Raw genomic sequence first — 23,099 nt, 5'->3', positions numbered from 1 at the left:
CGAATCATAGCTACACCATTCTTGATATTTTGTTGAAGAATTTTAAAAACCGCCGGTTCACGGTTCTTAACGGTTCGCACGGTTCGTCCGAGTTTCAACGGTTCGAACCGGCCGGTCCGGTTCGGTTCTGAAAACATTGAAAAAAAGAGGGGCAAGACTTGCTTGAAAGCAAAAGCGACTTTCGTTCAGGCCGCATGTCGCGGATCTTGCTCGGTTGCACCCATCATCAGTCGTACGTACAAGTTCAGTTATATCTCCACGGCTTATGATTGTGCCAGCAACTAGAATTTGGAATGGGAAGTCTAGTCCCTCTCCAATTTTTCGTGGCCATCCATCAACTTCAGCTGATATCTTCGTCAGAAAAAAAAAGAAGAAAACTTAAGCTAGGATCTCTTATCTGATGCATGAGTGTAATTTAATTTACCTGATGCCATTTGAACTTCACGATGATGCTTATATGAATAATTTTAACTTTAATGCTGGACGCGATGCACATATAAGAGCGGGGGGCAATGATCAAAAGTTGCACGAAGCAGTGAATTCAGGGTTCATAAGAGCTCATCTTCATGCAACAAAGATTACCTGCCGGAATAGAGTGAATTCAGGGTTCAATTTTCATGACATATTCGATAAAAAAAAAAAAAGAAGACACGAAGCTGCTCAATTTCTCCATTTAACTCTTTTTAACTTTTACGGTTGATAAAATGATGATGACAGAGCAATCCAGAGAGTCAGGTTGCAGCAGCATATCCCACGTGAATTTGTCACCACCTTCTCCTAGGTTGAATTTTAATTTTTTCACCCCCGTGACCCCGACATCGTCCACTAATTAATCACCTTCTCACAGCAGCACTTGAGAGATAATCTTCATTCACCAGCATGATGGGATGGAGAGCAGTGAACCGAGAGTAGTAGCTAGTGACTAGTAGGGTGAGTGAGTAAAGCAGTCTTATCCGGCAAAGGCCAACAGTTAATTATGCGAGTGATGGAACGGTGCTGACTTCACTCAAGAATGGTTAGCGTTCAAAAATCAAGGAAAAAGTTGTAAAGAAACTCGACAAATTAAAAGGAGGTAACATGTGTACTAGCATTATAAAAACTTCTACTGAACATATCGGATCTGATCCCAGTACTACTGCTTCACGGATTTTTAAGGAATGAATCGTCAGTACTCCTCCTCCTCCTGTGCAAAGCACAAATGTGTCTCCTATAGCTGGAATGACGGAAAGATTGCTTCCACTTCACATAAATCATATCATATCAAAGTTCAGTAGATGCAGGACAAACAAATATATTCACGACTTGATCACTCTGACTGTACAACCTCCAAAATCCACAATCATGGTCATTACCACTCGCAATAAGTTTGATTCCAGCGAAGTACGCGAGACAGGACTAAGCAGAAACCCCACCGGCTTAATCATATGCATATCACGCCGTCTAGTTACATTGACGGGACCAACTACTACTCCGTATTTGAGATCTCGTGTAATTATTGGCTATTCTATCTACAACTAATCGTGACGGACTCCCTCGTCTCGTTCCTTTCCTCCTCCTCCTCCTCCTCCTCGCTTTTTAAATTCCATCCCTCCCTCACCTCACCTGCTAAAAAGAATACAACAAGTTGTTGGTACGGAAAAAAAAATGGTGAAACAGAGACTATGCGGTGGATAATTAATGCAGCAGGAAGCCGGAAGGCCGGAGCTCCGCGCCTTTTGTGGGTGGGGTTAACTGTTCCCAACAAACTTGTTTGGTTTATCTAGTCGTGTTAAAGTGCTTCGGCGGTCCCTTTAGGGTACTCCTTTGAGCAGACAATAATCCACTCCCCCCAACTCATGATGATGATATCACAAGCTCTCAGATATTAGCTTCCAATTCGGCAACTTCATTTACTGCAACAGTTCTTTCTCATCATACAGTTAAAAAAGAAAAGCGTTGTCCTTTTGCTTCCTGAAAGGCTGAAATCCAACCAGAGTCAGTAGTGTCCAAGAGAAGAGAAGGATCACAGGGGTGGGAGTTCAATTTTCTTTTGTGTGTATGTTAAGTGTGCTCCAATGGTCGAGAACACGTTGAAAATTAAATAGAACAGCGAGTGTTCTTTGGAGGATTATTGATTGGACGGTCAAGAGGGTCGTTTGTTGCTCCCTCACCATTTTTTCCCAACTCGTCAAGTGACAGATATGTCCATTTTTCATCATTGCTCTTCTTCCTCTTCTTCAGTGCAAGACACCACCGAAGAATACCGTCCTCCCAAGTTGCACCAAAAAGGTTGCCATCCAGCCTGCCTGCTGAAAAATTAGAAATGATTTGAGAAAGCCCCTCGTTACTAAAGAAAGCTACTGCTATTGAGAAAGCCCTTTCATGACACCCCTCGTTTAGTTTCTTTGCAATAGGCGTTAGGCCTCTCCACATATCGCAAAAAAAAAAAAAAAAAAATTTGTTTTTGCCCTCATTATACAGTGCACGTGCGTAAATTGTAAGAGCAGGCAAGGTTGTTTCTCTCTATATGAAAGAGGAAGAGATGGGAGCACGTTTAGGCTTATTGTTGGTGTTATAGTGGGAGCCTAAAGATAAGCACTAATGTTAACGTCACGAGACCCTACCCATTTGAAACTTCTATTTCAACAAAAACGATTAGTAAAATCTTGTACATGGGGGATTTTACCTCAGAAGATTTTACTTTAACGAAAAAATGTTTGCCACGGATTACTATTACTAAAGCAGGATCTTATCTATCTGATTGCAATGGGGAAAAAATTATTGCATTGGGTCGATCATGAGTCGCCAAGTCTCTTTAATTGAAGTGCAGTGTAGGTCTTTAGCCAACTTTATTCAATCTATACAGGGCATTCTTGTGTACTGCATTGAATTTGCCTGATAAAGTGATTAAGACTTAATCAAAAAGGTTCTCAAATTTATAGGGCAGAAATATAAACTTTCAAATCATTTTAATAATTACCCCTCCTTGACCGTACCTGGCATGGTCTCCTCTTCCAACAAGAACTAGAATCGCGGTAGCTAACATTAGCTGTCTTTCCATAGTTCCGTGCTTCGTGCTATTAGTTAATTAAGACTTGGGAGAACTGCATGGAACTCGATGATTGTAGACTATTCTAAATCGTGACATAAATAACAAATGCGAGTTTGAATTTGATGCTTATAGGCCAGGCAATCAGATTTGGATTTGGGAGATTAAGACCATGTTTGATAACTTAGTTCACAATTAAATTTAATGAATTCAAATCTTAATATATTCAAACGCGTTTAATAATCAAAAATTGAATGTCTGAATTAATTAAGTGGTACTGAATTTTTTAAATAAAACTTGCTCTCGAAATTAAATGATAAGTTATTCACTTATCACTTATCTAAATTTAATACTTAACAATTCGATATCTCAATAGATTCAAATTTTAATTTTCAATTTTCAGAATTCAGTTTTGTCAAGCGCACCCCTAAGTGTAAGACCCATCAAATACATGAGTCGAATCCGGAACAAGTATAAATAAACGGGTTCAGGTCTAAAACATTCAATTTCAACCTAAACTTGACCGGTCAACAAGTCTATAACTAGGCATGAGTTTTAAGAGGAACTTGATGCATATGACAGTATAGGGGCTAATTGGAAAATCACAATTTTTTTTTTCTAATACTTATAGGATTAATCTTACATACACTGTCAGTCAGTCAGTGCATACATTATCACCATTAGATATATGACCATTAAATATATTTACTCATGTGTCATCCATCTAACTGTGATAGTGTATACATTAACAATATATATAAAATTTACTCATATATATATAGCATGTAAATCGAGTAATCAGTTTATAATCTCAAATTTTAGATGAAGAATGTAGATACGAATATATCGGAGTAAAGGAAAAAATTTGGATAGTAGATCATCCAAAAATTTCAGCAGACGTCGATTGCGCTGGCCCCTCAAATTCAAAACACAAAAAGAGAGGATAGTGGGTGACGTGTCATGGGCGTTAGTTGTCACGTAGCAAAATGGAAAGAGTCGGAAACCACATGAAGGAATCTTAAGCACGTCGCGTAGCGCCAATTACCACTGGAATTAATAATGCTTTTGGACGCTAAGTTTGGCCAACTTTCCATGATTCATTTTCCCGATGGTCAAATAATAATGCCCTAAAGGTGCAAAAAGGCACTAAAATTTAAAAGATGTTTTCTCTGATGATTACAATTTACAAACCAATTCGATGAATCATAAAAGTCTATATCCCGGTCGTTCCTCAAGGGACATAAGCGCACAAGGAAGCCTTTCTTAACATACACTACTGTTTTTTGACCCAATTGTAAATGTGGGATTATGGCATGGGGTTATATATATACATATATGTATGTATGGTTTTGGTCTCTCCCCACTTCCACAACCACCTTTCGAGATGAGCACTCTCAAGATTCATGTCAATTGGAATAGAGCCATCCATCGGCCCTCCTATCACTCGCAATCGTGGGGTGCGGGTGACTTCCATTGAAAGTGTGGGATTTTGGCAGCTCTAGGTTGATTATTTTATGTTAGTCGTAGATTCTAATTTTGAAAAATTTTTTTTTTTTAGGTTTTCATTTGGTTTGTCTAAACTCCAAATTTTATCAAAGTAAGAATAGCTTTCCTTGATATTGATTATTTTTAAAAATCATTTTTTATAATCAGCATTTGCACAATTAAAAAAGAAAAGAAAAGAAAAACAAGAACAATCAACAAGGTATCAATAATATATTTGAAATAATTACTGTATCATTTTTTTGTGATGCGATGCATGTGAAATAAAAGAGTTATTGAAAATATAAAAAAAAATATATTTACTATACAAGGGAAATATTATTTAAAAAAAAAATTGAAATCCAAACAACAAAATCACTACTATGACTTGAGATTCGCTGTAACTTTGAAAACCATGTCGTCTGTAACATTTTTAATTTTTTCATTCGGAAAATTAATATATGATTATAAGTCGGTGTAAAGCAAAGCGTGCCTCGTTGTTATTTTACATCTCAACCCGTTAAGAACGAGAGAAAAGTAGTTGGCTTTTTCTCTCTCTTTGTGGAAGCAGATACTCCATTTCCATGTAGGATATTAAATATCTCTCAGCCGTTAAATGACCTGACACTCGACATTAATTAATTAATTAATTAAGATTATTCGTTCCTTTTTTTTTTGTGTTTTACAATAAATATGCAAAGTGCTTAGAAAATATGTAAACATCCATAACCGTTAAAGACAACTTTCTTTAAGAATTGAGTTGAGATAAATTCCACAACATCGCCTCACTTTCTTCTTGTCGTTTTTTTTTTCCTTTTTGGTCAAAATGTCGCTTGCTTTTCTATTAATAGGTAGTACCTTTACAAACAGCGTACAACAGAACCGTGATGCACCTTTGAGTCACAGGAGGAAAGCTCTTTCCCGCTTAACATCACGTATCAGTTTGGTTGCAAATTTTGCGATCTTAAAACTAACTCTTTCTATCTCTCTGCTGGCTGACTCTTCTTGTCGTTAAATAGAAACGTTTGGAAGGCAGATCCATGAGAGATGACAAATGATTGACAAAAATTTTAAAGTTGCGTACGTGAAAATCGTGACATAAAAGTACGTGCACCATGTTTTTATGTTACATAAAAAAGAGAGGTACCTCAAAATGCGTTGCAGAATATCATGTCAAAAATGACACGGCGATACAATGCAACTCATTGAAGAAAATGATTGACAAAATATGTTTCCTCGCATTAAAATGAACATACTAGCGTACTCGATTCACTTGATGTTTTACAAATGCTGTAATTAGTAATTACCATGACCATGTCAGTTTTTAAATGAAGTAGGTTTATAGTAACAACAACTTCCATTTAATAAGGGTATTTTAGAAAAATTAAATACAACTACATTCTTCAATTGGAAAGTGGACTACAATTTGGGACAGACGAAAAAGAAAAATAGGACTATCAAAGTGGGACGAAGGGAGTACTAGCGTACTCGATTCACTTGATGTTTTACTAATGCTGTAATTAGTAATTACCATGACCATGTCAGATTTTAAGTTGCATTTTGCGCTTTTTCATCATAATTAATTTGAATGACCTTATTTTTGCATTAGTTAACGAGTACAATTTCTGTTCCCCACGCGATGGACGCATGATCTCATATTTACAGAACTAGTGGGAATACCCGTGCTATGCACGGTGCTGACATTATTGAAAAAAAAATAAAATGGTGAGCAAATAAAGGTGAAAAAATTTTACCAATAAAATTAAAATATAATATCTGTTTAACAATAGTTTGAAATATAATAGAATGTATATATCATTCAAGAACCATCTTTTTTCAGTTGTATGAGAATTTTTTTTATAATTGTATGAGAATTGTTAACAAAAAAATACAATAGTTAATATAGAATAGCATCAATAGAATTTAATACAATTGTGTTATAATCAAATGAAAAATACGCACCAATTGAATTGTTATTAGCACCCATAGTTAATGAAGTAATCCCTATATAAAAATATTTTGGTACATGTAGTAATTGGTAATCTATAAAATAAAATAAATTGCTAAGTTGTCTATAAATAGCATCAATAGAATGTAATACAATTGTATTGTATTGTATCTATAGTTGATTTAGCAAGATAGTGCAGCCAAAAAATGTGTATGTAAGATGAGTATGATAATGTAAGAAACTGTATATTTACCATGATCACGCAAAATCATTGGTGATGTGGATGCCTGGCGATCTTGAGAATAGTTAGATTTTTCATTTCTTTGATCTAGAAATAAAATATATATTAAATTAAAAATCAATAGTTTATGTATTTATTTTATGTGTAAATAGTGATACATTGTATGAGAATTGTTAACCAAAAAAATACAATAATTAATATAGAAATAGCATCAATAGAATTTAATAGAATTGCATTGTAATCAAATGAAAACAATTACAGAGAAGTGGTTACCTGAACTAAGGAATGCAGTTTTAAATGCTCAAAAGTGCCTTGACGATTGCACATATGTCAGGGGCTTGTTTTTTGCTCCTCTTGAATCATTTTCTTTTTTCTAATTGTAATATATTACTTGCAGGTGTTAAGTAGGACTTGACTCTAACCTTTCATTTAAGTACTTTAAGCAATGAACTATTTATTCCATGAGTTGAATTGTGCTGTTGTTAGATAGATGAATTACGTAGTTGTAATTGTCATTGTTGATAAAGAAAAGAAAGGCTATAATGCAATTTTGCCAAAAGGATTTCTGACGAAATTAAAAATTAATCCAATTTTAATAATGGGCGTATAGTGCCTTAGTTATTAGTAGTATCTGAATTATTTTTCTCCAATTATAAACTATTTTTAATTATTTTTTTTAATTATCAAAAAATCTTTTTTTTTATTTCATGCACGATCATTTTTGGAATAAAATTATGAAAATAACTATCGTAACACCTATTTTATGTGATAAATGTGCAATAAAAAATAATTAAAAAATTTCAGTAATACAAACAAATAAATTTTTATAATATACAATTTATGTTAGAAATAGTAGAACCCTCAATCATGAACCTATACCATCCGCAATTATATAAAGCAAGCAATACCTTTTTATCTTTACTTTACAGTGTAACAATAAGCAAACAACCATTCATAAGATTTTGTAAAAAATTTTCAGAAATAATGGATGATCAGAAAATCAATGCAATATCATTCATGACAAAAAATAAAGGAAAAGCAAAACATACTTAAAAGGCAGAGGGGACTGACTTGGAAAATTAAGTCGGCCGCAAGAAGGTTGATTTCTGCTAGAGTCTCCGCACATAATATCTTCCACTACTGCTCACAAAAGAAACAAAATCAATACATTTACAAAATCAATAGAGAACCTAAAATAAATAAGAAACTGAGAGAGAGGAGTAATTGTAGGATGAATTAAGATAGTGGGATAGTGGGAGTGAGATAGTGAGAATATTGATTGGTGATAAGGTGATAGTGGGATAGTGGGAATATTGATTGGTGATAAGGTGGGTAATAACTCACTACTTTTTTATGTATTAAAATAAATACAAAAATATGAGTTAAGATAGTGGGATAGTGGGAGTGAGATAGTGGGAGTTAAGATAGATATAGATCTGACGCACGGGTAAATGGAAACAGTTTTAATGTAAGTGGAAGTTAAATTTTTATTTGAAGGAACGTGGGAGTGTTAGTTGAAGTTAACTCCTTATTTGAGGGAAACGTGGGGATGTAATGTGCTCATGATATTTTTTATGAAATAAGATAAATGTGAAATGCTAGGAAAATAGAGTTGAGAGTGGGAAGGCTTGTGGAGGCTTGTTCCTAAAAATCCCTTCTCAAATTTATATAGATATAGATTACAGTTTCTGTGTTTTTTTTTAAAAAAAATAGAGCTGCAAAATATTATATGTAAAAACCAAAAAACATAAAAGGCAGGTCAACCTAAGTTTGATATAGTAGCGGAGTCACACAATATAGTAGAGTAGAATATGATTTTGTGAAAAAAAAAAGATGAGTAGTTTATAAGCCTAATGTTACTTAGAAGAAGCGATTAAACAAAAAGGAAAAAAAAAGATTACCATGTAAAGAAAAACATTTATTGCTTTCCATAAGTAGACGCTATAGAAGAGAAGAGCAAACAAGGAATTCATTCTTATTTGACTTTTGATGGATCCATTTGCTCGTGGAGATGAGTTTGATGGATAGATAGCGCTTTAAAAGTGGAGTGAAGTCATTGTCTTGGAAAGAGACGGGCGGTCAGCCAAAATGTATCAGGGCAGATGCTGGAGGAGTCGTTTTAACTTCAATAGCAAGTGGATTCGCATTCTTTAATTCCGTTCTCAACCCATTGTCCATACAAATTAATACTAGGATTCTTTGGTTTATACCATCCCTCTCTTTTTTTTTCCACATTTAAGTGACAAAGGGGTCGCAAGAGGAATACTGCCTACCGTCTTGTCTATGTCACCGTTGCTCGAAATTTCGAAGCCGCTCTGCACTGACTCTTTCGTGATGATGAATTTGTAACAAAATAAAGACATAAAAATCAGAGCCAACTGTAGATCACTCTTGTTAAGTAAGCATAAGTAATACTCTATGTCTTAGATTTCTTTTTTCCTTTTTTTTTTTTTTTTTTAGTTGTCTGCACTATCGCCCACCCAGGCATCATGGTATGGGAGCACATGCTGGGAATTCAGTTCATACTAAAAATATGGCAATTCTTGATTCAATTGTCTTTGCTAATGCTGAACAGCCGATTACGCCAGTGAAGAGGTAAATTCTGACCGGATGAAGTGAATTTCCCGGACTGAGAATACCTCCTCCTTGAGACTGGTCACTGTGACGAGGTCCCCTGTGACGAGTCAATTGAAGAGGTGATTTCTGACCGGCTGAGGTGAGTCCTCCGGATTGAGGGAAGTTCCTATCTCGGATGAGTCACTGCGGCGAGGTCACCTGCTAAGGTTACAAGAGGGGCTGAATCCCCCGGTGTAACTCCGAAACTTAAGTTAGTTCGGTATTTTAAAGAGCAATATGCTGGAGAGCAATATGGCTAATGTTACCAGAAAAATGGTCCTCCCCCTTTTGATCGATACTCTGGGTATTTATAGGGGATTGGTTGGAGAGAGGGACTGACATCGCGAGTCCCTAAGGATCTGGGCTGACCGGCGTATTAGACGGATTTGACTGGTCTCTGTGAAAAGGCCTGAGGGGACAGGTGCCAGGTTCAGACGGCGCGTGTCAGAGCGGCTGTCCATCAGATGCCAGGCGTGTCAGATGTGTCAGGTGTCATTTCCTACCTTTCGCAGTTGTGTCAGTCAGGCGTCACCTCGGCTAACGACCTGAGGACAATAGCCGAGGTGGTAAAACGGGCAGATACCACCTTGATTTATAATGGGCCGAGGTGGCCCTTCGGGAGGTGCCATTGAGTAAGGCATAGGTGGCCCTGCGGGAGGTGCCATTGAGTAAGGCCGAGGTGGCCCTTCGGAAGGTGCCGTTGAGTAAGGCCTAAGTGGCCCTGCGGGAGGTGCCATTGATTAAGGCCGAGGTGGCCCTTCGGAAGGTGCCGTTGAGTAAGGCCTAAGTGGCCCTGCGGGAGGTGCCACTGATTAAGCCCGAGGTGGCCCTTCGGGAGGTGCCACTGAGGAAGGCCTGCCGCTGAGTAAGGCCGAGGTGGCCCTTCGGAAGGTGCCGCTGAGTAAGGCCTAAGTGGCCCTGCGGGAGGTGCCACTGATTAAGGCCTAGGTGGCCCTGCGGGAGGTGCCACTGAGTAAGGCCGAGGTGGCCCTTCGGAAGGTGCCGCTGAGTAAGGCCTAAGTGGCCCTGCGGGAGGTGCCACTGATTAAGGCTTAGGTGGCCCTGCGGGAGGTGCCACTGAGTAAGGCCGAGGTGGCCCTTCGGAAGGTGCCGCTGAGTAAGGCCGAGGTGGCCCTGCGGGAGGTGCCATTGAGTAAGGCCGAGGTGGCCCTTCGGAAGGTGCCGTTGAGTAAGGCCTAAGTGGCCCTGCGGGAGGTGCCACTGATTAAGCCCGAGGTGGCCCTTCGGGAGGTGCCACTGAGGAAGGCCTGCCGCTGAGTAAGGCCGAGGTGGCCCTTCGGGAGGTGCCACTGAGTAAGGCCGAGGTGGCCCTTCGGAAGGTGCCGCTGAGTAAGGCCTAAGTGGCCCTGCGGGAGGTGCCACTGATTAAGGCCTAGGTGGCCCTGCGGGAGGTGCCACTGAGTAAGGCCGAGATGGCCCTTCGGAAGGTGCCGCTGAGTAAGGCCTAAGTGGCCCTGCGGGAGGTGCCACTGATTAAGGCCTAGGTGGCCCTGCGGGAGGTGCCACTGAGTAAGGCCGAGGTGGCCCTTCGGAAGGTGCCGCTGAGTAAGGCCGAGGTGGCCCTTCGGAAGGTGCCGCTGAGTAAGGCCTAAGTGGCCCTGCGGGAGGTGCCATTGAGTAAGGCCGAGGTGGCCCTTCGGAAGGTGCCGTTGAGTAAGGCCTAAGTGGCCCTGCGGGAGGTGCCACTGATTAAGCCCGAGGTGGCCCTTCGGGAGGTGCCACTGAGGAAGGCCTGCCACTGAGTAAGGCCGAGGTGGCCCTTCGGGAGGTGCCACTGAGTAAGGCCGAGGTGGCCCTTCGGAAGGTGCCGCTGAGTAAGGCCTAAGTGGCCCTGCGGGAGGTGCCACTGATTAAGGCCTAGGTGGCCCTTCGGGAGGTGCCACTGAGAAAGGCCTGCCACTGTCCGGGCCGAAATGACCATCCTCACTAAGCCCCCCAAGCTTCGAGAAGGACGAGATCGGTATTCGCCGAGGTCGTTACTTCCCGAGGCTTAGAAGTTGGGGACCCCTGCCCTTCTGCAATATCTTCTGCAATAATTGATAGTGAGAGCTTTCCTGCTCTTAGAACGCGTAGGTTTCATATCCTAATGTCTTCGCGTTCCCACAGACGGCGCCAATTGAAGAGGTAAATTCTGACCGGATGAAGTGAATTTCCCGGACTGAGAATACCTCCTCCTTGAGACTGGTCACTGTGACGAGGTCCCCTGTGACGAGTCAATTGAAGAGGTGATTTCTGACCGGCTGAGGTGAGTCCTCCGGATTGAGGGAAGTTCCTATCTCGGATGAGTCACTGCGGCGAGGTCACCTGCTAAGGTTACAAGAGGGGCTGAATCCCCCGGTGTAACTCCGAAGCTTAAGTTAGTTCGGTATTTTAAAGAGCAATATGCTGGAGAGCAATATGGCTAATGTTACCAGAAAAATGGTCCTCCCCCTTTTGATCGATACTCTGGGTATTTATAGGGGATTGGTTGGAGAGAGGGACTGACATCGCGAGTCCCTAAGGATCTGGGCTGACCGGCGTATTAGACGGATTTGACTGGTCTCTGTGAAAAGGCCTGAGGGGACAGGTGCCAGGTTCAGACGGCGCGTGTCAGAGCGGCTGTCCATCAGATGCCAGGCGTGTCAGATGTGTCAGGTGTCATTTCCTACCTTTCGCAGTTGTGTCAGTCAGGCGTCACCTCGGCTAACGACCTGAGGACAATAGCCGAGGTGGTAAAACGGGCAGATACCACCTTGATTTATAATGGGCCGAGGTGGCCCTTCGGGAGGTGCCATTGAGTAAGGCCTAGGTGGCCCTGCGGGAGGTGCCATTGAGTAAGGCCGAGGTGGCCCTTCGGAAGGTGCCGTTGAGTAAGGCCTAAGTGGCCCTGCGGGAGGTGCCATTGAGTAAGGCCGAGGTGGCCCTTCGGAAGGTGCCGTTGAGTAAGGCCTAAGTGGCCCTACGGGAGGTGCCACTGATTAAGCCCGAGGTGGCCCTTCGGGAGGTGCCACTGAGGAAGGCCTGCCGCTGAGTAAGGCCGAGGTGGCCCTTCGGGAGGTGCCACTGAGTAAGGCCGAGGTGGCCCTTCGGAAGGTGCCGCTGAGTAAGGCCTAAGTGGCCCTGCGGGAGGTGCCGCTGAGTAAGGCCGAGATGGCCCTTCGGAAGGTGCCGCTGAGTAAGGCCTAAGTGGCCCTGCGGGAGGTGCCATTGAGTAAGGCCGAGGTGGCCCTTCGGAAGGTGCCGTTGAGTAAGGCCTAAGTGGCCCTGCGGGAGGTGCCACTGATTAAGCCCGAGGTGGCCCTTCGGGAGGTGCCACTGAGGAAGGCCTGCCACTGAGTAAGGCCGAGGTGGCCCTTCGGGAGGTGCCACTGAGTAAGGCCGAGGTGGCCCTTCGGAAGGTGCCGCTGAGTAAGGCCTAAGTGGCCCTGCGGGAGGTGCCACTGATTAAGGCCTAGGTGGCCCTTCGGGAGGTGCCACTGAGAAAGGCCTGCCACTGTCCGGGCCGAAATGACCATCCTCAGCCAGCAGCTGTATTTATTGTTCTTCTCATTTTTGGAAGAGATAACTAAGCTGCATATATTTTTTTTTTTTGGCAATTCTTTTGTATTAGGCTGCATTGTATCTGAGAGGGCGGTACTGAGCCCACTGGCCACAGGGTCATGGGCTTGGCCGCATATGTTGCAAAAATAAATAAATAAATAAATAAAGCGGGGGAAAAAATTATGTGAATGGATGAAATCAAACATAATACCATTGTCAAAATGTGTGTGCACTAGTATTTCTCTTTATAATATTTCCTTACTGGTTAAATTCTATTATAATGTAGATGATTATACAGAAAGATGATGGGAGTTGAGCAAATTACTTGGGAGTTGATGCAAATAGCTCGCTCCTAATTGTGGAAAAGTTTTTTTTTAATAAATCGGGACGTATTTATCCTTGGCACTAAGGGGTAGGTTAGGGATTTAAAAAAATGATACTTTGTATTTACGCCGGTCAGTGATACTCAACCATTATATATTGCACGGATATTGAAGCCATATGTGCAATTACAAGCTAATAACACCATTATCTATCATTATTTAGGATCACTGCACTACTCGATTAGAGAGTTCACCTTCTAAGAAATAAGAATTAACATTTAGCTAGCAACTGGTCAAGTAGTCAAAACTGACTATTGATAAAAATTAACTTGCATTAGATTGTAAAAATAGTGGCCACCACCTAGCTTGGTGGTGAACCCTTGCCTCTCACAAAAAATGCCACATTTAAGTGGTTTGCTTCAAAAAAATCCAGACGGGTGTGTTGTGCACCCGTTTGGTCCGGTGGTGGTTTAGTCCCCTCCGAGTTATCCCTCGGCCTCCTTAAGTCCGCCACCTCCCCCTTAGAGTAGAATAGATTAGGTTATACAACAGTCGTCGTGTCCGAAAAAAAAAAATAGATTGTAAAAATAAATGCTTTAGGTACAAATCATTACAAAACTCTTGAATTAAATGTAGTGTATTACTGTATTGCACCGGGATTTTACTATTTCAGTCTTAGGACAGTAGTTGCATTCCAAATGCCATGATTTTAAAAATATCAAACACAACGTAAAAGCTTGAAATTTTAAGAAATCGATAGAATACTCAGTGGGGCAGATATAACTAAAATTTAAAACTAAGATTAAGGCTGGATTGATAGATCGATGTACTTTCCCTTATTAAGTTGAGTTCATTGAAGATCTGCTCAATTTCCCATCGTAATTGAAAAAAGCAAAGGAAAATACAAAACGGGGAAAAAAAAAAAAGAGCTTAAAGCGTAGGCTGCTCTGTGTTGCTCTCTGCAAAGCAATCATTTTTTCTTTTTCCCATCACACACGTGACATTTCAGTGCAAATTTGTGTATGGAGTTTCTCGATCGGACGAGCATTTAACTCGTGATAACATCTATTTATGTGGCAACTAATGCCGTGCCAATTCTGACAAGAAGGGGTTCTTCCTCCTCGCCATCTCCTATTATATTGGATAAATGAACCACCGGGAGTTAATCCGCACGACTCAATCCTCCAGCCACAATCGTCATTAGTGACGACCTCCAAAAATATGTAAAGTCAATCATGAACCTTCTATATTGGCACGTAAAATATCCAGCTTCAATTTAGGAGTAATACTGTGCATTTCGTCTGTAAACTTGAACTCTAAAATGCGAAATCTGAAATTTGAAGTTTGAATCAATTAAATTACTAAATTGTTAAATATTAAATTTAATATATTTGAGTGTATATCACATTAAGTGATAAGTAAATAGTTTATCACTTATTTTTTAAACAAGTTTTGCGTAGAAAAATCACTTAATTAGTAGAGAGATGTTTTATTTTTTTTTGCTATCAAACTCGTATGAACGTGTTAAAATATGAATTCATTAAATTTAAATATCAAATTGTGTTATCAAACAAAGTCAAACAAGGCTAAAAATTGAGATTTGAAGTTTGAATCCATTAAATTACTGAATAAAGTACTAAATCCAATACATTTGACTGTACATCATATTAAAGTAAATAATTTATCTCTTAATTTTCGGAGCACGTTTTGTCTATTAAATTTAGTACCACTTAATTAATTTAGATATTTTATTTTTTAATTATTAAATGTATCTAAATATATTAAAATATAAATTCATTATTTCAAGTGTTGAATCGAATTATTAAATAGGCTTTCACTTTGATTGACCCCGACAAATCAAGAATTGGGGAAAGGAAAAAAGAAAAAGATGAAACTAAAAGCCGGAGACTCTGCTACAGCAAAACTGTAAGTAAAAGCAAAAACCAGAATAAACCAAAAGTACAAGTCTCTGTTGAGGTCTATATATAACATATATGCTCCAATTCTCAAACGCAGAACCACACATGGTTTGCTTTCAACTCTGCCTTGAACCGGCACAGGCTTGTACTGAAGTTCTGGAGCAGGAGTAGAGAGTAGTACAGGCTTGTACTGAAGTTCTGGAGCAGGAGTAGTGAATAGTGATAACAAGTACTGAACAACAGTATTTGTTGTTGCCCTATCCAAATGGGATCAAAGAAATTAGATTCAACGTCATCAAAAAACAAGGGATCATTTCGTTCCATTTTCATGCACGCAGATAATATTGACAAACTTTTGATGACCCTTGGCTTTCTGGGGTCAGTTGGGGATGGGGTTCTAATGCCGATGATGCTGCTGGTGACAAGCGAACTCATGAACAATATTGGTGACGCAGCTTCGTCAGTAACAAAAGATTTCCGTCATAGCATTAACAAGGTCGGCCTCTTAATTTCATACCCTTGTCCCCATAAGCCTTCTTTTAAGATCTTCACATCTATGTTTCTTACCAAGTTGGTTTTGCCTTCATGCAGAACGCATTGATTCTCTGCTATATGGCAGCCGGGCAATGGATATCCTGCTTCATCGGTAGGTGTTTGTGCAATTGTTTTCATCCACAAATTCGTTTTTCCTGGTTTTGCTTCAATTTATCCTTTCGTAATTAATTGGGTCTTCCAGAGGGGTATTGTTGGACTAGAACAGCAGAGAGGCAAGCTTCTACGTTAAGGGCACGATATCTTAAAGCAGTGCTAAGGCAAGAAATTGGCTACTTCGATCTACATGTGGCGAGCACAGCCGAAGTCATTGCAAGTGTCTCCAGTGACAGTCTTGTAATTCAGGACGTCATCAGTGAAAAAGTTGGTTTGTACTACCTGTTTTTTCTCGCAGCCGATGATATTTTATTTTGATGCCTAATTCGGTGTGTCAATATTCTTCAATTAACTGTAGGTTCCAGTGTCGTTGATGAATCTCTCGACGTTTGTGGGGGCATATGTTGCTGCGTTTGCAATGGTCTGGAGGCTGGCTATTGTTGGATTTCCTTTTATAATATTTTTGGTCATACCAGGTCTGATGTATGGAAGATCTCTTATGAGCATTGCTAGAAGGATCAGGGAAGAATACAACAAGGCCGGGATAGTTGTAGAGCAGGCCATTTCTTCCGTCAGGACCGTTTACTCCTTTGTTGGGGAGAGTAAAACTATCGCAGAGTACTCGTCTGCTCTTCAGGGGACACTGAAATTGGGGCTGCGACAAGGTTTAGCAAAAGGTTTGGCCATTGGTAGTAATGGTGTGGTGTTTGCAATTTGGTCTTTCATGTCCTATTATGGCAGCAGATTGGTCATGTACCACGGTGCCAAAGGAGGGAATGTTTTTGCAGTCGGTGCTGCCCTTGCCGTCGGTGGATTGTAATCATCTATCTATACTGAACATCAACTTCTTGAAATTTGATATTCTTGAATCGAATTTTTTAGTGCTTTGAGATGTGAAACTGGAAGTATACTAATTTTACTTGACGTATTCAACAGGGCACTGGGTTCTGCCTTATCCAACGTAAGGTACTTGTCAGAAGCTAGTGCTGCAGGTGAACGCATCATGGAAATCATGAAAAGAGTGCCCAAGATTGATTCGGACAACTTGGAAGGCCAAATTCTAGAAAACGTCTCGGGAAAAGTTGAGTTTAAGCACGTTGAATTCGCATATCCCTCAAGACCTGAAAGCATAATTTTCAAGGATTTTAACCTCGAAGTCCCAGCTGGAAGAACGGTTGCATTGGTTGGAGGAAGCGGTTCTGGGAAATCCACAGTTATTGCTTTGCTGCAAAGATTTTATGACCCACTTGGAGGTGAAATCCTGCTTGATGGGCTCAACATTGATAAGCTGCAACTCAAGTGGTTAAGGTCGCAGACGGGGCTGGTAAGTCAGGAGCCTGCTCTTTTCGCTACAAGCATTAAAGAGAACATACTTTTTGGGAAGGAGGATGCATCCGTGGAAGAGGTTATCGAGGCAGCAAAAGCTTCTAATGCTCATAACTTCATTTGTCAGTTGCCTCAGGGTTATGACACTCAGGTTTGTCTGTCCTTTATCTCCAAAGCTGATGTCAATAATATTTTACTGTGTACCGTTGAATTTATTAACAGTGACCAAAGCAAGTATGTCATCTCACAGAATTATTATTATTATTATTTTGGTATATGGTTCCAACAGCAGCAAATAATTTGTTCAAGTATAACAGTTTGCAGCAACACATAGATGCCAACCTTATGTGTCTGTCATCCACTCTGAAAGTTGACAAACCATTCTATAGCTGACAAAACGACTACTTTATTGATCCTAAAAAGAGTACGTAGTAGTCCGGTAACCCTCCCCCCTCCAGTAATCTAAATCTGACTAGATATGTGATCACAACCAGCATATACTCTCTCTGTCAATGGCATGTGGTTTGCTTGCATGCCTTCTTCCTCCCTTCACCGGATAACTTATCCCAGTCTCTTGTATTCTTCTTTTAATTGGAGACGTTGAGCACTGAGAATAGACAGGCATTGTCAGGATATGATGGCATCTAAATTCTTCATGTTCCGCATCGTTTAATTAAAAGTAATCGATAATTAATTAATAAGTTGACTAATCCCACTAGTTCCGCGATTATATCTTATTTTTTACTCCATGAATGAATCATTATGGAATTTGCTGGCGTGCTTTTCTTTTCTTGATGGTATTTTGATCATCATGAATCCTAAATTACTACTAAAGAATATGCAATGATATCAACAAGGCAGGTTGGTGAGAGGGGAGTTCAGATGTCCGGAGGACAGAAGCAGAGAATTGCCATTGCCAGAGCCATTATTAAAACACCAAAATTGCTCCTCCTTGATGAGGCCACAAGCGCACTGGATGCCGAATCAGAGAGGATTGTTCAAGAAGCTCTGGACAAGGCAGCCGTCGGGCGCACCACCATCACCATAGCCCACCGTCTCTCCACCATCCGAAATGCTGACCTCATTGCTGTGGTCCAGAATGGCCAAGTCATCGAGACTGGCTCGCATGACGAGCTAGTTGAGGATGAAAATGGTTTCTACACGTCGCTCATCCGCCTTCAACAGACGGAAAAAATCAGCCAAGTTGAAAGCAATGCGAGCGCACTGGCGTCGCTGTCCAATGCAATCAGCGACAGGCACAGCACCAGCAGTCGAAGGCTATCAATCTTGAGCAGGTCCAGTTCGGCTAACTCAACCACTCCGAGCCATAGAGCAGAGAATGCAGCAGCTCCCGGGGATCAAGTGTTTTCAGTACCCTCGTTCAGAAGATTATTGGCCATGAACCTGCCTGAATGGAGGCAAGCAACGGCAGGGTGTATTAGTGCAGTACTGTTCGGCGCAATTCAACCGACGTACGCCTTGGCGCTGGGATCCATGATATCGGTGTATTTCTTGCCCGATCACAGAGAGATCAAGAAAAAGACGGAGATATATGCTCTGTCCTTTGTGGGGCTGGCAGTTGCTTCATTGGTGATAAATATATGTCAGCATTATAACTTTGCAGCCATGGGGGAGCATTTGACAAAGAGGATCAGGGAAAAGATGCTGTCCAAGATGCTCACTTTTGAAATAGGGTGGTTCGATCAGGATGAGAATACAACTGGTGCCTTATGCTCCAGGCTAGCAAAGGATGCCAATGTGGTAAGCAGCCTTTTTTCTTCGCTCGGTATTTTACCAGGTTCACCAGCAGCAGGCCAAACGAGAGACTTGAAAAAAAAAATTAAATTAAAAAGTATGCTTGCTTTTGAACAAGAATTTATTCCATCCTCATTTACGTGGAATTGGTTCTGTGAAGAATCAGATAATAGACGACGGCTCTTAATTTTGAATATAGATTTTTCAGAACGTGTTCTGAAAGTTAAATCCACCAACATACTGATCATAAATTAATTGCACAGGAAGTTGGTCATAAATTAATTGCCTCCCATTTGGGAAAAAAAAAAAAAAAAAAAAGAAGCACCATCTTAGTACGTTAAGCCATTTTTTTGAGTATAAAATACTAGTACTTTTTTACCTTTGAAATTCTAAAAAAGAAAAGAGAAAGATTATTAGCAATGTCATTATATAAGAAAAGAAACAAAGGACTATCCTAAGAAACCACATTATTTTCATTTTCATTTTTTCCCCCTCTCTTTTCCATCTTTTTGGGCACGAACGAGAGAGGAGCCCATTGGTCTCTTATTTTAACGCAATCCAGTTTGAGGCCTGAAAATAGCCTGGACTAGAAACTGGGGCTTGAATGATTGGAGGAACTTTTGCAATCCGATCGAGCCTGGAATAGTGAATTATACAACTCCTTTTTTATTTTTTAAAGAAAAGAGAAAAAAAAGAGAGTAGTAATAATATATAATACTTTGGATTGTCGGATTACTTACAGGAAATTGTTGTGTTAATGTAATTCACCAAGTTTACGCTTGGTCCGTATTTGTACAGGTAAGGTCATTAGTTGGGGATAGAATGGCGCTGCTGGTTCAAACTATTTCTGCAGTGATCATCGCATGCACTATGGGCCTAGTCATCGCCTGGAAGCTAGCTCTGGTCATGATAGCCGTTCAACCCCTTATCATCATCTGCTTTTACTGTAAGCGCGTTCTGCTAACCACCATGACCAAGAAGGCCATCAAAGCCCAGCAGGAAAGCAGCAAGGTCGCTGCTGAAGCCGTCTCCAACCTTAGAACCGTCACCGCTTTCAGCTCCCAAGCTAGGATTCTCCGGATGCTTGAACAGGCCCAACGAGGCCCCCGACGGCAAAGCATTCGGCAGTCATGGTTCGCCGGTGTTGGGCTTGGTACGTCCAACAGTCTCATGTCGTTGACGTGGGCTCTCGACTTTTGGTATGGGGGTAAACTGATTGGAGAGGGTGAACTTGGAGCAAAAGCGCTGTTCCAGACTTTCATGATTCTGGTCAGCACCGGTCGCGTAATTGCCGACGCGGCTACCTTGACCAATGATCTAGCCAAAGGGTCCGAGGCTGTCGGGTCTGTTTTCGCAGTTTTGGATCGGTACTCCTCGATCGAACCTGAGGATCCAGAAGGCCACAAGCCCAACAAGGTTACGGGCCACGTCGAGCTCCGCGATGTCGATTTTGCGTACCCCTCCAGGCCCGATGTGATCATCTTCAGTGGGTTCTCCCTCAAAATTCAGGCGGGGAAATCAACGGCGTTGGTGGGACAAAGCGGCTCAGGGAAATCCACCATAATCGGCTTGATCGAGAGGTTCTATGATCCGCTGCGCGGGGTGGTGAAGATCGACGGTCGAGATATAAAAGCATACCACTTGAGATCGCTGAGGAAACACATTGCACTGGTGAGCCAGGAGCCCACATTATTCGCCGGCACCATACGCCAGAACGTCGCGTACGGAGCATCGGAGGACGTGGGCGAGGCGGAGATCATTGAGGCTGCTAAGGCAGCCAATGCTCATGATTTCGTCGCGGGGTTGAAGGATGGATATGACACGTGGTGCGGAGACAGGGGATTGCAACTATCGGGAGGGCAAAAGCAGCGGATTGCCATCGCCCGGGCTATCCTGAAAAACCCGGCAATACTGTTGTTGGACGAAGCAACCAGCGCACTTGACAGTCGGTCTGAAAAGGTGGTGCAAGATGCACTGGAGAGAGTGATGGTGGGAAGGACCAGTGTGGTTGTGGCGCACAGGCTAAGTACAATCCAGAGCTGCGATACGATTGCGGTTTTGGACAAAGGGAAGGTGGTGGAGAAAGGGACACATTCTTCTCTGCTGGCCAAAGGTCCGAGCGGAGCTTACTACTCTCTTGTCAGCCTCCAAACAACCGCCAATTCAACCGACGCCATTGCCTAGACAGTGTCTTTAAACTTTTTCCCCCCTTCTCGAGTTTCAACCTTGATTGAGAGAGATTGGGCTCATCTTCATGAAGCACTAACATTTAATCAACTCAAACTGTATCCCGCGACTTTTAAAAGCACTATGCTTTTTTCCCTAAATGTTTAATAAGATTATGAAATCACGACAACTAATCTATAATGTCCCAAGCTGGATGAACAGCAATTTACAATTTCTTTTTTATTTTGTTTATTTCGAGTTGCTGTTCAGACGCAATAATGCGAACATTCATGCATACAAGCCGGGTTCACTTCTTGTTAGCATTATGGCTAGGTCTGGCAATCGGACCTAATGAGCCGGATTTTGATAAACTCAAATCCAACTCACATAATATTTGGGTTATGAACCTTAATCGGATTTAGTCCAAATTCACTTATTATTTCTTAATTTTCTTAATATAATTGCTCAAACTATTAAGTTGTAAAACTAATTTAACATTTACAAGACTATAATATTAAAACTAAACATGAACAAATAATAGTTCTTAAAACTATATAAACCAAAAAATTTTCAACAATATTTATATTTAATTCGTTCAAAATGCATGAAAAATAGTAATAAAATATGCGATCATAAGCCAAGACATCTTTAAAAGTTGAAACTTTTTTTATAATCTTGCGATTTAAATCCAAATATGCTTGATGATTTGTGTTTGTAGATCAAAAAGAAATCAACCAATATTATGCTACTACAAAAATTTACTCAACCAATAAGAAAAGTTAGAGTTTTAGTTATGCATTATTAATATTAGTTCTCAAGAAAACTCATAGAAGAGTCTTTAGATGTATTTTTGTGCTTTGTAATTTATATATATATTTAGTATTTAGTAATAATATATTTGGATATATAATTATACATAATATCAAAATATGAATATTATATATATGTAATTAAAGGGCCGGACTCATATCGGGTTTGAGCCAAATAAGGCTCAAGCTCGACTCATAATTAATTCGGGCCTATTTTTAGGCTCAAAATCAGACCGGATCATCAAATGATCGGGTTCATCGGATTTTTTATCGGACCGAATGAGCCGAGATCGGGCTGATCCAACCCATTGACAGTCCTACTTATGGCTCAATTTTCTCGAATGTTTTTGTCAGCACGTAATGGATTATTGCGTTAAAGAAGTGTTTGATGTGCTAAACGCGAATGGTGACGAGTAATCTGCTTTTCTGTCATCAAAGGTTCTTGCTTTAGTTTAGTTTGCCTAATTTTCTAATTTACACTAATTTGTCATTTTCTTGGTCACACGGTTTTCACTCCATTGACTCTTTAGAAATAGAAAAAATCGTTCAAAAGTACACCACATTTCGCTAAATGATATTTTCGTTCTTCACTTTTAAAATATTAATTTTATGTCCCTTATAAATTTAAGTTAACAAAATTTAGCTTCGAGCTAGATTTTTTTATTGCTTTTTAATTAGAAATTATCACATGACTCTCATGTGATAATTTTTTTAGGTGCAAAAAAGTTAGATCCATTTATTCAGGGCAAAAATAAATATAGATCACGTTAGACCTTACTTTTAAAGGGAGAAAAACAGGGATAGCTTGGGTCAAATTTCACTTTTTTAAAGGCAAAAATGTATGTAGATCGTATTATTTATTTAACTGCAAATTGCATCTAATCTTTTTGCCTCTAATAAATGACATGTGTAAGTTATATGATAGATTTATTGTAAAAAGTGATAAAAAAAAACTTAGGTTAAAACCAAATTTTGCTAACTTAAATTTATAAATGACGTAAAATTAATATTTTAAAAAATGAGGGATGAAAAAATTTATTTGACAAATGCGAGAAATGTTTTAAATGATTTTTCCTTAAAAATGAGTCAATTATGGGAATGAGCTCATTCTCTCTAATGCCTTGTGAGTAAAACTTGCTTCTTTTTTACTTGGTTTGCATTATTCTTTACCTCCAATATATACATTAAAGATCGTCAAAGTTCCAATCCGAGATTTTTGTATTTTGTAGATCGATACATGAATATGTTAGTTCTACGGATGTTGCAACAATTATTAGTTGGATATTGTTAACCTTTAT

The 23,099-nt window shown here is 40.3% G+C and overlaps 1 protein-coding gene across 1 annotated transcript; it reads left to right on the top strand.

Annotated features, from left to right (window-relative positions):
* Positions 1–15,156: 15,156 nt before the first annotated feature.
* On the top strand, positions 15,157–21,186 carry LOC113723029 (ABC transporter B family member 15-like). The gene is made up of 7 exons (XM_027246296.2): positions 15,157–15,593; positions 15,689–15,743; positions 15,834–16,012; positions 16,104–16,561; positions 16,682–17,222; positions 17,933–18,832; positions 19,625–21,186. The coding sequence occupies exons 1-7, from the start codon at positions 15,363–15,365 to the stop codon at positions 21,008–21,010; spliced, it is 3,750 nt and encodes a 1,249-aa protein (XP_027102097.2). The 5' UTR covers positions 15,157–15,362; the 3' UTR covers positions 21,011–21,186.
* Positions 21,187–23,099: the final 1,913 nt, after the last annotated feature.

Source organism: Coffea arabica, chromosome 7e, assembly GCF_036785885.1.
Source record: "Coffea arabica cultivar ET-39 chromosome 7e, Coffea Arabica ET-39 HiFi, whole genome shotgun sequence".
In the NCBI taxonomy this organism is placed as follows: Eukaryota; Viridiplantae; Streptophyta; class Magnoliopsida; order Gentianales; family Rubiaceae; genus Coffea; species Coffea arabica.
This window is presented reverse-complemented; position numbering and strand designations above follow the sequence as displayed.